We start from the raw sequence: 15,967 nt of genomic DNA on the forward strand, positions 1-15,967 counted from the left end.
TGTGCGTTATTTCATCTTTCTCTGTGCGCTTGAATGCCAATCGATCACGTATGCGACCACGGGGACAGCAACTTAATTTATGGCCTTTCAATTATAATAAACGAACAATTACGCGTATTAGTTGTGCATAATGTTATTTCAAGCGCATTGTTCACGAATTAATTAAATTATACTGAATTGATTGTATTTGTCGGATAGCAGTACATTGTTGTGGTCAATGGTCCTACATTTACAATTTATGTTTAAATGATAAATAATAGAAATAGATCGGATTTTCCACGTGGTGTGCCATACTTTAGTACGAATGGGCCGACTTCTGGTACCAAAATCAATCATAATATCATATTATTACTATCTACTGAATTAATTCTAAATAATTATAAATAACTTTGTAACTAGGTCCCTCATACATTATCAAGTCACACGACATAATATTGAAAATATCGAGAATGAAACTCTTCGGCAAAATAAATGAGAAACATTGGCCCACTTACTAAAAGTGGTTCAACACCCAAAATGTTAGACACAATATCGGCTGGGAAGTCGAACGAGCCGGTTTTCACGTCACCACGCTACTTAGCATAACTTATTTATACCAGCAAAGTGGTCCAAAATGCAGGAACTTTACATAAACTAATTTTAATTTCGTTGTTGCATTACCAAATGTGAAACTAGCATATTTACGTACCCATGAATACAATAAAGATAGCAAAATGAATACTAGGAAATTATAATGTTGATAAAGCATCAACCATCTGCCAATCCATAAAGCTTCAACATCAACAGTATTTTATTGTCTACCGCAGGGCTCTAGGCCTCCTCTACATTTATAAGAGGTTTTGCAAACACCACGCTTCCAGGCTTGGCAGATGTTAGAGATCGCAGTTTGGAAGTATAAGATTGGTCAGAGTGCGCTGCTGTGACGTTTAAAGTAATTGAAACGAGAGCGCGTTCGGAGCTCAATTGGCCGGCTCGAATAAACCAACCAATCAGAGAGCCGAACGCGCTCTCGTTTCAATTACTTTAAACGTAAAGCAAACTCGTACTAAGGGTACTAGTTTCTTTCGGGTGTATGTAGGATCGTCTTTCCTTCGTCCTTACGGGCAAGTAACACTTTGCCCGACCCGAGAATCGAACCCGAGACCTCTTGTCATTCGCACTTGCGACTACTCGACCAACGAGGCAGTCTAGCTAAAGTTATTAATATTAAATGAGGTAACTAAAATGTTACCATTCCATTACATGTTTAATTTCTTAATTAAAGCCAGGCATTTCTAAATACATTTTAGACGGAGCAAGTTAGACAGAGCAATTCCAGTAATGCGCTCCAGATGAACTAGTTTCATCAAAGACAAACTATGGGAGAGTTTATGTAAAACCAAACTATGTCTGTGGTTAAATCGGACTGTAGTTGAGAGGTGCCCCGTAACTTTGTTGGTAATGCCAACTGCATTATAACTACAAAGTGTCCTTAGGGTTACTCCACAATAATCATCGCGAGCTTTCTTTTTTCTTTCTAAAAAGACTTTGATGTCGGAAATCTTTTATGTGGGAAGATATTTTAAGCAGATACACAGAAAATATTTAGACCCCTTTTTCTTTTCTTTGGCATTTGGCAGCTTTAATATTAATGAACATAGTTAATTTTAAGGTAAAATCTGATGGTAAACGATATTGTAAGCCCTGTCTAAACTGTACCGTATAATAAAGCAAACGGGGTGGCTGTTTGCCCCCCCCCCCCCCCCAACTAATTATGCAGCATCATGAACTCGAACACTCCAGTTCTTAGTTCAAAGGAGATGTAAAAGACAGCTGCAATCGAAGTATCGCGAAAACAAGAAGCTTCGTTGTTATTTAAATATTTTAAAATAACTCGGATTTTATTTTTACGTTGAGATCAACATTAAAATGCAATTTACTGATGTACGATAAAACAGATGCACGTTAATATTGGCAATTTGGCATTAACGGCTGTTTGGTGGAATGGCCCGATGGAAGTATTTCAGCGTATATTTGGGTATGTGATCATTACATTACCCGTGCTCTCATTACTTACGTGTCAATTAAAATGTCGTGCATACAGAGTGCGACTCTGTTAAAAATTGTCGGTATAAATTACACTACGATTATTTTCAATAGGAACGGAAACTTTTAAAGCAACAATTATTCTATTGGTGCAGCGACTAATCCCTCGCTACGAGGATTGCCTTGTTATCCGGTCTAGTCTTCCACGAAACTAGTCATTATTAATTGAAACAGGGTTGTTGACATAGTACATTTTTTTAAATGTATTTTATCCGTCAGGTAGATAATTAAAAAATATTAGACACGTATTATTTTATCTTGTCATATATATAAGCAATACTTACATAGATATAACAAAATAAAAAAACCGACTTCAAAAAATAAATATTCCAAAACAAATTAATATGCACTAAAAAGTAAAAGAAATAATTGCGTATTTTTCAACAACTTAATAAATCAACTAACTTTACTAACTCATCACACACATTATAATGTAAGTAGGTACAATTATTGTTATTTCTGGAGTCGGTGTCAGCCATCTAAGATAGGTTTGTTATTTACCTATTATAACAACAAAAAATTACAGTTTTAAACCAGTTTTAAGTAGGTACTTAACCACCACTCCGCCCGTACCGTGCTAATTGTTGGCGTTTCCTAGGCTGACACCGACTCCAAAAATAACAATAATTGTACCTACTTACATTATAATGTGTGTGATGAGTTAGTAAAGTTAGTTGATTTATTAAGTTGTTGAAAAATACGCAATTATTTCTTTTACTTTTTAGTGCATATTAATTTGTTTTGGAATATTTATTTTTTGAAGTTTTCTTTTTTTGTTAAAAATGTTTTTTATTTCTTGATTTTTAGTGAATAACTTATTTGAGTATGGGTCGACCTATTAAACGCGCTGCTCATATGAGACAGCGCCGTTTAAATGAATAATATTAATATCTATCCATATTGACGCATAATTACATTATTTTCAAATGTATATTAACCTGATACCCTTACTTATGATCTGCTGAGCCGACAGCTGACAGTAACCTGTTCATAAGCTACATACATAGTCAGTTGTCAAACACACAAACAGATTAGATACCCACATAGGTATACAGTCATGTAACTCAGACAGCACAATAAGCTTTTTTTTTTGAGGGTGGAAAATCATCCAATGACTTCTCTACCCACTTCCCCTATTTTTTTGCAATAAAAAGTAGACCATGTTCTTTCGTTCCTCATTAAGTAGGCGAGAGGGAGTGTCAGACTCTTACTGACTAAAAACCACCCCGTTCCTACTCCTGCTTTTCGAACCAGAGCCCCGGTAAACCCGCTAGGTAGTCCGCAGCTCTGGATCAGGCATCAGCCCTACTGGGCCCCATCTGTGGTGGTCTGATGGCTCTTTGAGGCGCGCGCGGAACGCGACGCGCCGCACGCACGGGTCTGGATCTGGTCGGGCGGCGAGCAACCCCTACTCGCCGTCCGCAGACCCGCACTTACGGTGGCCGGAGATCATCGCGCGATCCCCGACGCCCGGAGTGTCTCTCGCGACGGCTGGGGCGTGAGGTTCGTTCCCTCAGGCACCCCGCCTCCTCCTTAGCTAACATGACTGCTTCGCAGAAGGAGGAGACGGCATCCCAGTCCCCCGCGCTTCGCACCATGGCTTGTATCAGTGCCGGGCGCGAGAGGGCGCCGTCGCCGACCACATCCCTGAGGACACGGCGGTGCTCAGCCCACACAGGGCAGACTGAAAGCGTATGTTTCACCGTATCCTCCGGGCGGTCTTCGCAGTGATGACACTCGGGCGTTTCCTCACGCCCTATCAGATATAGGAACCTACCGAAACTCCCATGTCCGGTAAGCACCTGTGTCAGGCGATAGGAGAGGACGCCGTGGCTCCTCTCTAGCCACTCCACAAAGAGGGGACTTACCGCTGCGATGACAGCGAGCCCAGCCTTCGGTTGCGACAGTCGCTGCTGCCATTCCGCCATGAGATCGCGCCGGAGCTCATCCCGCCACGCACTAATCTGGCGCGGCAGTGGAGTTTCGCCCCGGCGACGCGCGTCGGCGCGCAAACTAAAGACACGCGCGAGCACCTTCGCCTCCAAATCCCACGGCGGGAGTCCGGCAAGGAGGTTAGCCGCCTCTCCGGAGATCGTGCGATATCCGCGGATCACTCGAATGGCCATGACCCTCTGGGACGTGAGCAGCGCCCGAGCTGGCCGCCGCATTAGGTTTGGCGCCCACACAGGGGCTCCGTAGAGGGCCATGGACCGCACGATCCCCGCGTACAACCTCCGGCAGCAGGCATTTGGCCCCCCGAGGTTGGGCAGGAGCCGCTTAAGCGCAGCCCCCGTCCGTTCCAACTTAGGAGCCAAACGTCGGAAATGCTCCACGAAGTTCCATCGACTGTCGAGAACGAGTCCTAGGTACTTCATCGTCGTCTCGACGCCGATGGTAACCCCTCCTGCCGTTATTTGGGACCCACCCGGAGGTGGCGCGTTCCCGCGGCCATGAAAGCACATGGCCTCGGACTTGTGGAGCGCCACCTCGAGTTACAATTGCCGGATCCTTGCAACGACTCCTTGCGTATCAAGCTACCCATCATTCTATACCAGATATGCTACTATCTGTCCTGAATTTTATGGCTACTGAGAAAGATAAGCTAGTATGCATCACTTCAACGTAAACGCAGAGCTCATTCTGCTCATTTTTAAGGAGTTCACTGGATTATCTTCCATATTTATGGTCAGACTTTAAAAACAATTATGTATATGGGACCACACTGCCATCGTACTCTTTCAAACACAAAGAGAATTTCACAAATTGGACTATAACTGCCAGAGATATGCATTTGTCAAACACAAACAGATTAGGTACCTACATATACATGTAAATCAGACAGCACATCAAGCTACCCATCATTCTATACCAGATATGCTACCATCTGTCCTGAATTTTATGGTTACTCAGAAAGATAAGCTAATATACATCACTTAAACTCAAACGCAGAGCACATTCTGTTCATTTTTGAGGAGTTCCCTGGATTATCTTCTACATTTATGGTCAGACTTTAAAAAAAATATATGGGACCACACTGACATCGTACTCTTTCAAACACAAAAAGAATTTCTCAAATCGGTCTATAACTGCCGGAGATATCGATTAACATACATATTTTCAAAAAAAAGTTTTTGTTAATTATCTCAAAAAGTGCGGAACCAATTTCGATAAAATTTTAATGGAACAATGTCTGATGTAACCTACGAAATACAACAATTATCATCCAAATCGGTTCATAAACGACAAAGTTATCCGCGAACAAACATAAAAAAAGCATATATACGGTCGAATTGAGAACCTCCTCCTTTTTTTGAAGTCGGTTAAAAACGGAGTTAAGTTTAATAAAATTTAGGTAGTAAATCGTGACGTTCCACAATATCAGAAATCAATATATCATCGAAAGTATTTAATTCTGTAAGTAAACATCAAAACTACCCTATTAAAGTATTATTTTTTCAAACAGAGCGCAACGAACGACAGACCCTATGCTCAAGAGTATGATCCTAATTAGAATCTTCCACATCAAAAATTGCATCCCATTTCAATTGGCTGGGTAGTACTTTCCTAACAATAACAGCAAGTGGGTAGTTTGTACCACATAAACAATGCGACCCTTTATTAACGAACGTGCACAAATGTTCGCATTCCGGATATGAAGCACGTTCCGCCAGTGCGGTTAAGCCAGGACTATCAATGTCATCACAGTGTGTTACGTATCCACACTTAATTAAGGCGAACACAGAAATTGATTAGTGCATGTCCTGGCAAACAATAGCACGTTTGTGCCATCCTATCTCTCGTTAGTTCCGCTCGTAGTTCCGTCGACGTACGGGACACAATGCACGGTATGTACATAGACGTAGACACATCTAGGGCACTACTTCATGCAAACCGACAGGCTGACGGAAACTCAATGACTCTACTGTCGGGAGATGCAATTATTTTTATGTCAGCTTACTATGTGCGCTCGCTGCACACAGTGAGCTCTTAAGGATTAGGTATGTATGGCAAATTGGTAGGGGTCGACACGATTATGTAACGTTTTCTGTTTTTTATTCGAACTCTATAGAGAATCCTGTGGGAGTCAGTGCCTACTTGATTTTATTTTGCGACCTGTTACTACAACCTAAGAAAGTTTTTGCAACTCACAATTTTGTTTTTATTTTGTGTTTTTTTTTTCATAAACAGTCCATTCCTTACGGAATATACATATGTAAGAATTTTGACAAGAGACATGTCTGATCCATTTTTATGGTGCTACTGCGAACTTGCGAATCGCTCTTCCTATTACTTTTTCAATAATACGTGAATTTATAAGAACTTTTGATCTTTTGATATCAACTGAACGAAGTCTGTTACATCAAGATGTAAGCATCTCAGTCATTTGAACTTAGTCAAATAGAAACAGGACTCTCATCCACTGGGAGTGCTAAGTAATTGGTTCCTGGCTACGATACTGCGCTTCACTCTACATTACGCTTACTGCCAATCCATTAGATCGTCAATCCTTTGATATCCGACAATCATAGTGATGCATACCTAATACCTTTAGAGAGCCGGAGTACTGTTACGTTTAAGCCGCTTAATCCATCAAATATGGCTGTTATATTATAAAATGAACAGTCAGAGAGAACATATACAGATATCAATGGATATTTTATTCATTTATTTTAGTTTATTCTAGCCAACATCTGCTTTTTTTATCAATTGCCGTTAAAAGCATATTTGAGGATCTTCTTAATTAATTAATTCGATCGGTTTAAAACTATAAACGGCTATTAATTTCTGAAGCATTGATGACAATATTCATAATTGCAATTTTCAATCAGCTTCTACCAGTTCCAATTACACTCATGTCAATTAATCGTCAGTTTATTCCGAATATTGTGGTAAATCGACTTGACGTTCCAATTTGCACTCTATCTATCATACTTCTTTAACTCCGCCGCTGCACGCTCACACTTAAATATTTGTCTTCATTAAAATCGTCCGTGAATGACATTTCGATTAATTGAACCCCTCTTTGTTTGAGTACCATCATCAACATGCTACATCATCCACTACTGGTGCTGGTCATTGAGCCTTCTCTATTTTTGAGGAATTGCAAAGAAATATTGGGAATTTGTAAAATATTGTACCATACTCAAACTCTGACTCTATGTAAAGGTGACATTAGTTCTACGCAAGTTTTAGAAGGTCCCCCAAATGTAGCATTTTTTCGACAATAGGTATACCTACCTACCTACCTATCGTTTCCGAGACGTTGACTTTTTATTAAGGTTTTTTATGTTATAAGCCGGCAAATGAGCAGACGGATTACCTGATGGTAAGCAGTCGACGTCGCCCATGGACACCCGAAACACCAGAGGCGTTACAAGTGCGTAGCCGACCTTTTGTGGGTTAGGAATTTCAGGGTTATTGGGGAATCGGGGATTGGGAAGGGGGTTAATTGGGCCTCCGATAAACTCACCCACACAACGAAACACAGTTTACTCTGAGGCCCTGGTATCAATCCGGTCGAACCAGCCCACACATAAGGTAATGAAATTTTATTCTGAGATGCAAGGTTAATAGATTAGGTATTACATATATCATTCAATAAGCTACTTCAGAGGAATGTCTGAAACGAAGATCGTATTATTTTAGCTCCAGATGCAGATAAGATTACAGTTTTGCTGAAACAGTTTCCTAAAATATATTCATATGTTCAAGTGGCGAAAAGTTCGTAACGGGGATACGCGTAGGCGCTCGCTGATACAGACTACAAGATCTATCGCGCGGTCGCTACAGCAAACAAATAAAACATCTCTATCATCGTATGATCCCAACAAAACCACCCACCTAAATATCTACTTTAATTAGAACTTATTTGTTTTGTACCTATATACCAACTTAAGTTTCTACACAGACATACACCCATATAACGTACCTGCGTGTAGACGGTACCAATATATTATATTATGTAGTGAGGTGCCTAGTCATATTAATATTTTTAACTACACTAAAACGTTGAATAGCGGTGCCATCTATCGTGACTACATAAAATAACGAACAGGCTGGCTTCTGGCACAATTTATTTTAGTCCGATACTACGTAGCTTTTCGGCAGCTTCTCACATATTCGTTTAAAGGTTTTTCAACAGATGGAGTGCAAGTAGAAACTGATGATTAACTAAGCTAGCCGATTGTGTTCTAAACTAACAACACTCCAAGACCTTCCTAGTACCAAATTTTTGCACAAGATGTCCTTATCTATTTGTACAATTAGGTGACGTTGTACGTTTTGTTTCAAGAACTACGGCGCGGCGATTTGATGCAGTTTCCTAACGAATGATTAGATACTGGTATAAACTCTATAGATAAACTTCAAATACCTTCTACACCAGATTAATGGTTATTACCAACAATCATTGGTTTCCAAGTAGGTAATTGGCAATGCTGTGAAATTATTGAAATGGATGAATATGATCAATAGTTGCGCCAAAGGTCGTAGCCTGCAAATCGTTAATGAAAAGATATCGATGAAACAGATCAAGATCGCATCCGGGCGCGCGGGCGCGGTCTGCGCAGAGTTATTCCCAGAGCGCGGCGCGCGGCGAGGGCGGGGGCGAGCGGGCGCCGTGCTCAGTGTGTCGGCGCGCGCCGCCGCCGCCATGGGCAACCAGCACTCCGCCTCACACTACGTCCACAAGCCCAGCAAGAACGTGCGCTGGAAGACCGCAGGTAATCCTAACACCTAGCCCTCCGAACCGGCACCAGACACGAACCACCTCCTACATGTGTGTGCCCCTAGAAGCCCCCTGTCTACATTTCTATTTATAAAAAGACTGCGCGCTGCGATTCCTAAAGCGTGGCACAACAAAACAAATCGTAAGACCGTCCGCGTTCATGTAACGATTATCACGCGTCTAATTTTGAAAGGAGTTTTATGCCAAATGGCTTATACCGGCAGCACTGTCGTTACCGAACAAAGGTTAACGCCCGACTAGACAAAATTAATTTTAACTTAAATCATACAAACGCATAGAGTAACACACCGCCCCGCTTCGATGTTTCAGGACGACCTGCAACGCCAGGGAAGCCGGATATAATACCGATACTGTCACCGGATGAGGAGCCAAACTCGATTACGCTGCGCTGGGCGCCGGCGGCCCACGATGGAGGTGCGCCCTTGCTCGGCTACCAGGTGGAGTGCAACAGGCTCGGGGCTCCGGACTGGATCCGCACCGCGCCGCCGGTAGTGCTGCGGCCCGAGCTCGTGCTAACCGGGCTCGAGCCACCCCATCGGTACCAGTTTCGAGTCGCAGCGCTCAATGCAGTCGGACGCTCCGATTACAGCGACCTCTCCGATGTGCTCACCGTCAGCTCTGACCGCCTTCCTCATGAGCCGCCAATATTTCTTCAACATCTAGAAGATTTGACCGTACTCGAAAACGACAAAACAGAATTCCGTGTCGCTTTCACGGGTATGCCACCGCCTACAATAGCATGGTTCAAGGATGATTATGAAATATTTAGTAGCAGAAGGACGGCGATCACTACAAGTGAATCTACGAGTGTTCTTGTTTTCCATCAAACATTACCGAGCGACGAAGGAGAAATTAAATGCACGGCAACAAATCGTAGCGGACATGCAGTTACTAAAGCTCGATTATCCTTAGAAGCTGCTCCGAAGTTACGCTACCCTCGTCAATACGAGGACGGCTTGTTATACGAAATTAACGAAACCGTTTTCCTGAAAACTACAATAGTTGGAAAACCGACACCAACTGTAGAATGGCGACACGATGGCCAGCCTATAGTGGTAGACGATCGCGTGGAGATCTCGAATACTTCGAAATTTTCAGTTCTCAAAATCCACTCGGCACGAAGAAGCGACCGTGGGGAATATCAAATTCACGCGAAAAACAGAATCGGAGAAGACACTGCTGCCTTCTTAGTGACGATTACAGCTCCACCAGATCCTCCGCAGCATGTCTCCGTGGCTAGACAAGTAGACAAGTCCGTCACTCTGGACTGGGAGCCGCCCGAGGACGATGGTGGCTGTCGCATTGGCAACTACGTAGTGGAGTATTACAGGAACGGCTGGAACGTGTGGCTGAAGGCAACCACCAGCCGTAAAACAAACGTAACTTTGTTCGATCTCATCGAAGGAAGTGAATACCGCTTTAGAGTAAAAGCAGAAAGTCCATATGGAATGAGCGCGCCTAGTGTGGAGTCCGCGCCAGTGAAGATACCTGGGCGGCCGGTCGACATGGAGTTCCTGGCAGTAGAGTCAAAGATAATAAACCAAGTGCTTACTCGAGAGGACGGCGGCGGCGACGCGCGCGTGTCTCCAGCGCCGCGCCGGAAGCGCGCACAGACCGCCCCTGTGGAGCCGCAGCCGCCACAGCGGGTGCCGCGGCGCTCGCCCGCCAGGAGCCAGTCCGGCGGCAGCAACGAGTTCATGCTGGTACTCTACCCGGATTCACAAAAACAGATGGAAAAATCCGGTAAGATAAATTTTCCTCCTAATTTATCCAAATATTCCTAAATTATGTATGCGAATGTTATGCCGTCTGAGTAGCTGTAATACCAATACTGGCCACTGACATTTGATTTGACAATAATACCATACGCGTAGTGCTACTATGCAGTACTTATAGATTACCTAGGTATTTAGAACACGGTGACAGTTCAATTATTGGGTTGTTATAGCACGCAGTCTGGATTGTACCTACTTGGTTGTTTACTATCAATTAAGTAAATTCTGCCGATAAATAATATTGGCTAAAAGTAGCTGTAATGGCTGTCTATTTGTTTTTCAGGAAAATAATATAAACTTATATAACACTAGCGTCCCGCCCAGTCATTACATGGTTATTTCTTAACCTCCCCGGTGCGTTAAACCGTTGAGTGATACCTACAACAAAAAAATTTGGACTAACATGTCATTTTGTTTTGTTATAATTTGGGTTAGTGAAATCAGTTCAGCCGTTCACGCGTGATTCAACGACTAAGGCAAATTGGGATACATTTTGGTATTGAAAGGATACAAAATTAGTTGAGTTAACTTCCATAATATTATGATTTCTCAATTTAACAAAGATGTAGAACGAAATCAAGACGATTTCAAAATCGTCTGGCATGAACAATATATCTATATTACACACGCGAATTATTTGGAATAAATATATATGTTATGATCATTAAGATCATGAGCCCGCTACAAAAATATTCTAATTTAATTTTGTATCTAATTCATTATGGAAGTACATAACTAATTACATTTCTTCCTCATGTCAAAAAATAACCCAAATCAATATACATACCTAGGTAAAACAAATTATTTAAAAATGCAAGACAGGGCGATTGTATTAAATTACACCATTAATCGTTCGTGGTAGGCATTCATTTCATGTGTAATTTTAAGCTAATCATCAAGGTTACTAATGTATCAAGTGAAAGCAGTACCTAATTGACACATACGAATTAAAAAGATAGGTACATTAAGGAAGACGCAAATAGAATTGGAACTAGACTTCTTTGTATATCATAATTTAGGATTTTAAATAAAGAGATTGGTAGGTAAAGTTCGGCTGGCACGTCTATAAATAGGTGGCCACCAAACTCAGCTACGAGATTACCACAACTTAGTAACGTGTTAACCTAACTCTAAACAAACATTAACTCGAGACGCTGACCGCACCGCAGCTTCTGCGAAATTTACATACAACAGCACATTTGCGAAATCAAATCTATTTCTAGCGTTAACGAAGTTCGCAACTATTATTATATCTGTTTAACCTCTGTGAACCGTGAAGTTATGCTGCTAACTGTCTTGGTGTAAAACAAGACGCCGCCAATTTGAAATAACCGAGCGACAACCAAACTATGAATGCAGAAGCGACTGCATAATATTAATTTGTTTTTCTTTCATTTAGCGTATGCTAGCGTAGCGAAATGAATATTACCTATGCATAAATGTATTGTCTTAAGCACGCATTATTTTATTTTTTCAGAAAAAAGACAATCCATTCAACTGGATCTTGATGAGCTGTCACCACCTCCACTCTCGTTCTCCGCACCGGAGCTGAGCTCACGATGTATGATGCCCTTCAAAGCACTACGCAATGCTGTAAGCTCATCGCAACTGCTGCATGAATTAGCCATGGCTCGAGTCCACAAAGCCGTGGCAATGAAAGAGGAACAAACTAAAACCAAAGACGACAGACCCCCTAATCACAAAACTGACATTCCGTATAATACTAGCTATGATCACGACAAAGATAAAAATAATCGGGATTTGCCAAAATCGCACGAAGACTTCTCTGAAACAAAATCTAAGAACCCAGAAATAATAATAAAAACGGAATCTGTTGACTCCACTGATAACAAGTTTAGCTCACGTCAAGTTTCTCTGGATTCAGAAGTATCCGAAAATAAATGGCAACACATGTCTTTTGATGAAGACTATACTGCTAGCACCGTATCTTCCGATGGAGAGTATTCAGAAGATGGAAGTCTTGATGGTGATATAGATAGACGAAGTCAATATTCCAACGAAGAGGAAACATATAACCCTCGAGATAAAATGGCCCGTCCTTCCCCTTCCAAAGAATTTATTGAAGAGGAGGAAGAAGAGATTTCTGAACACGAACCTGTAAAGCTTTTACCTTTACCCGACCCTAATTTTATACCAAAACCTATATTAAAAAAGAGAGAGCCAGACGTAATTGAAACAAAACCACTTCTTGAACTTCCAAAATTGGAAAATAAACAAAAAACAAAGGAGAAACCTAAACTAACAGAAAAACCTAAAATAGTAGAAAAACTTAAAACCTCAGAAAAACTAAAATCCGAAAATAAAGCAAAGTCTGTGGAAAACTCGAAAGAAATTGAAAAACCAAAGAATGATGAAAAAATTACTATATTCAAAAAAATTACCAAGACGAAATTTCCTAAACTACTGCACAAAAAGGAACCAGAGAAACCCAAAGAAGAAAGCATGCCCAACGATAAAGGCAAAACTAATAGCAAAACAGAAAAAGTACTAGATAAAGTAAGTGAAGAAGGACGGACAGTAATTGATTACTACGGTAGTATAGTTAAGGAATATGGCAGCCATAAGAAGTCATCCACCCCCATGTATCTTAAAACCGAGGACTTAAAAGCTGTGGCAGAAAAACAACAGCTTGAAATCCAACCTGAAAATGGGGAAGAAAATAAAGTAATGAAAACAAAAAAAGTAGTCAATAAAACAAATAACAGTAAAGTTACAGCTTTGAAGGGAAAACCTGCCAGTCCTATTAACAATAAGCCAATGAAGACAAAAGTGATGCCCACTGTAGAGAAAAAACAAACAGAAAAGAAGCCTAAAGCAACAGTTTCCACTACAGCAGAAAGCAATATGCAGACCACAACACAACAAGTAGTGCTGAGAAAAGCAGAACGAGCCACTATCGTTATCCCGATAAATTACCAAGAGCTTGAAAAGAAAGCTATGATGAACGTGAGGTCAGCCATTGATTATACAGTGGATGTTTGCCTTCTTCTACTAGCTTTTTGGGTATACTTCTTCAAAGACGAGAGGCTAGCCATTCCCTTCCTCATTCTCATCATATACCGGCAGTTACAAGAAACACTCTTGCTGAATATTCCCGAGTGGTATGAACGTCACACTCCCAGCTGGCTCAAGAAGAAGACTTCTTGACCTCTCCCAAAAGACATGTTGTGCGCTAATCTGATTGTGAGCAATGTATGGTGTGTGATATTGTAAACATATTTGTTGTATTAATAATTAAATTTACACATTACTTCTAATATACTATACTTAAATTATATTAAAAACTCATACTAAAAAATAAGTTACCAAAAACTAGTTGGCACAGATTTCACAATTATCAAAATTTTCCAAAAAAATATTAACAAAATTAAAATGTTGTTTTTACGGCTCAGAACTAGTTTCCAACATAAAAGTGTTCGTCTCATATCTCATTTCAAACACCGGATTACAGACTGCGTGCCGCTTGTACCGCCACGAAAAGTGCGGTCTAAAGAAACTTGTAACCGTCGTCATAAAGGGCTCGTCTTAGGTGTATATTTCAATGAAAACGTCTTGAGAGATCCTGCAGTACTGACTGCAAGCGCACGGAAATATAACGAACAAGTTTGTGGAAGGTTGTGGTCCTTGTTGAATCTTGGTCCCATACCAAGGCTTGGCGAGGCTAGAGTGTTTTACGACTTGGACCCACATTACACTTTTGTCGCAGTAGCTGGTCTTGGCAGCGAATGTGCCAATTACAACAAACTAGAACGACTGGATGAAACTAAAGAAGCTATAAGAATTGCTGCTGGTGTTGGTGCTATGGCGGTTCAAAAGCTGAATCCTAAAGAAATAGATATTGAATCCTTTGGAAACGCTGAGGCTGCTGCTGAAGGGGCAGAACTCGCAGTCTGGCAGTTTAATGAATATAAAACTGCTTCTATAAATAAACTAATGCCTATGAAACCAATTCTAAACCTTTACGATGATTGTGACATAGATGGATGGAAAATCGGTTACTTAAAAGCAGAAGCCCAAAACCTGGCCAGACACTTACAAGAAATGCCTGCTAATATCTTACATCCCACCAAGTTTGCTAAAATAGCTCTTGATCTTTTATGTGACTTGAATATAAATGTAGAGATAAGAACGAAGGGGTGGGCAGCTAATCACCGAATGGGTGGATTCGTATCAGTTGGGAAATCGTCAATACAAGCACCGCTGTATTTAGAGATCAGCTATTACGGGGCTAACGAACAGACTCGCCCTGTGGTTATGATAGGCAAAGGTGTTACGTTTGACAGTGGAAGTTTAGATTTGAAATCTTGTAAAGAATTAAAGTACATGAAAGGTGACATGGCTGGAGCAGCTTGTGTACTGGCCATCACGAGGGCTGCAGCCAAATTGAAGCTCCCCGTTAACATCAAAGGTATTTTGCCACTCTGCGAACTGATGCCCAACGGAAGTAGTCCGAAATTCGGTGATCTCATCTGTAGTTCAAACAATAAATCTATTCTAATAAGAATGCCATCTCGAGAAGGACGTTTACTCATTGCAGACAGTTTAATATATGCTCGAAACCTCTGGCCCAAGTTTATCATAGATATAGGCACCATGTCCAACGAAGTATTACACTACCTAGGTGGGGCAGCGAGCGCCTGTTACTCAAATTCTGAAGACTTATACCATTACCTGGAGCTAGCCAGTGCTCACACTGGGGACAGGGTCTGGAGAATGCCGCTGTGGAAGTTTTATTGCGACCGAGTGAAGGACTGCGATATTGCAGACGTAGCGAACACAGGACGCGAGGAGTACGGGGATTCTGCCAACTGTGCCGCCTTCCTCAGGCAGTTTGTGGTGGACACCCAGTGGGTGCACCTCGACACGCACAACGTGGCCTACACGAAGGGGGTCGACACCCCGTACCTGCTGCGTGGTATGACCGGCCGACCGACCAGGACCGTCATCGAGTTGTTACACCAGATGATAGCAGCCTCCAAATTATAAAGAATTATAATTAATCGCTTGTAGATAACAGATTGTGTAGTCATTCGTGCGTAAGCTATACTTTTTGATTATTATCATATTTGGCAAATAATAAACCCTTTAACATATAATGGTTTAATTTTAATTTTACAAACACGTAAATTAAGAGGCAAATAACAAAAACAATGATTACAAAAAAGCACGTAACTGCGCTGGATGATAATGATTGCACATTGTTATGCTGTAATGTAAAATGTATGAAGACGCATCACGAATGCTCACGCAGAGCGTGGTCGCGCGCGCATCTCATGAATTCTGTGACGAAGTGGGAGCATTTGAGCGGTTGGTGCGCGTGCGCGAGGTAGCAGCACTC

General features: G+C 41.5%; 3 protein-coding genes across 3 annotated transcripts; 2 read left to right on the forward strand and 1 right to left on the reverse strand.

Annotated features, from left to right (window-relative positions):
* Positions 1-3,277: 3,277 nt before the first annotated feature.
* Positions 3,278-4,770, reverse strand: LOC118267053 (uncharacterized). Its single transcript, XM_035580805.2, has one exon. The coding sequence runs from the start codon at positions 4,545-4,547 to the stop codon at positions 3,519-3,521; it is 1,029 nt and encodes a 342-aa protein (XP_035436698.2). The 5' UTR covers positions 4,548-4,770; the 3' UTR covers positions 3,278-3,518.
* Positions 4,771-8,642: 3,872 nt separating this feature from the next.
* On the forward strand, positions 8,643-15,725 carry LOC118268328 (uncharacterized). The gene is made up of 3 exons (XM_035582778.2): positions 8,643-8,807; positions 9,143-10,576; positions 12,086-15,725. Exons 1-3 carry the CDS (start codon positions 8,738-8,740, stop codon positions 13,774-13,776), a joined length of 3,195 nt encoding a protein of 1,064 aa, XP_035438671.2. The 5' UTR covers positions 8,643-8,737; the 3' UTR covers positions 13,777-15,725.
* Positions 14,002-15,615, forward strand: LOC118268347 (cytosol aminopeptidase-like). Its single transcript, XM_035582801.2, has one exon. It carries the CDS (start codon positions 14,002-14,004, stop codon positions 15,613-15,615), a length of 1,614 nt encoding a protein of 537 aa, XP_035438694.1.
* Positions 15,726-15,967: the final 242 nt, after the last annotated feature.

The sequence above is a fragment of the Spodoptera frugiperda genome, chromosome 25 (genome assembly GCF_023101765.2).
Source record: "Spodoptera frugiperda isolate SF20-4 chromosome 25, AGI-APGP_CSIRO_Sfru_2.0, whole genome shotgun sequence".
Lineage (NCBI taxonomy): Eukaryota > Metazoa > Arthropoda > Insecta > Lepidoptera > Noctuidae > Spodoptera > Spodoptera frugiperda.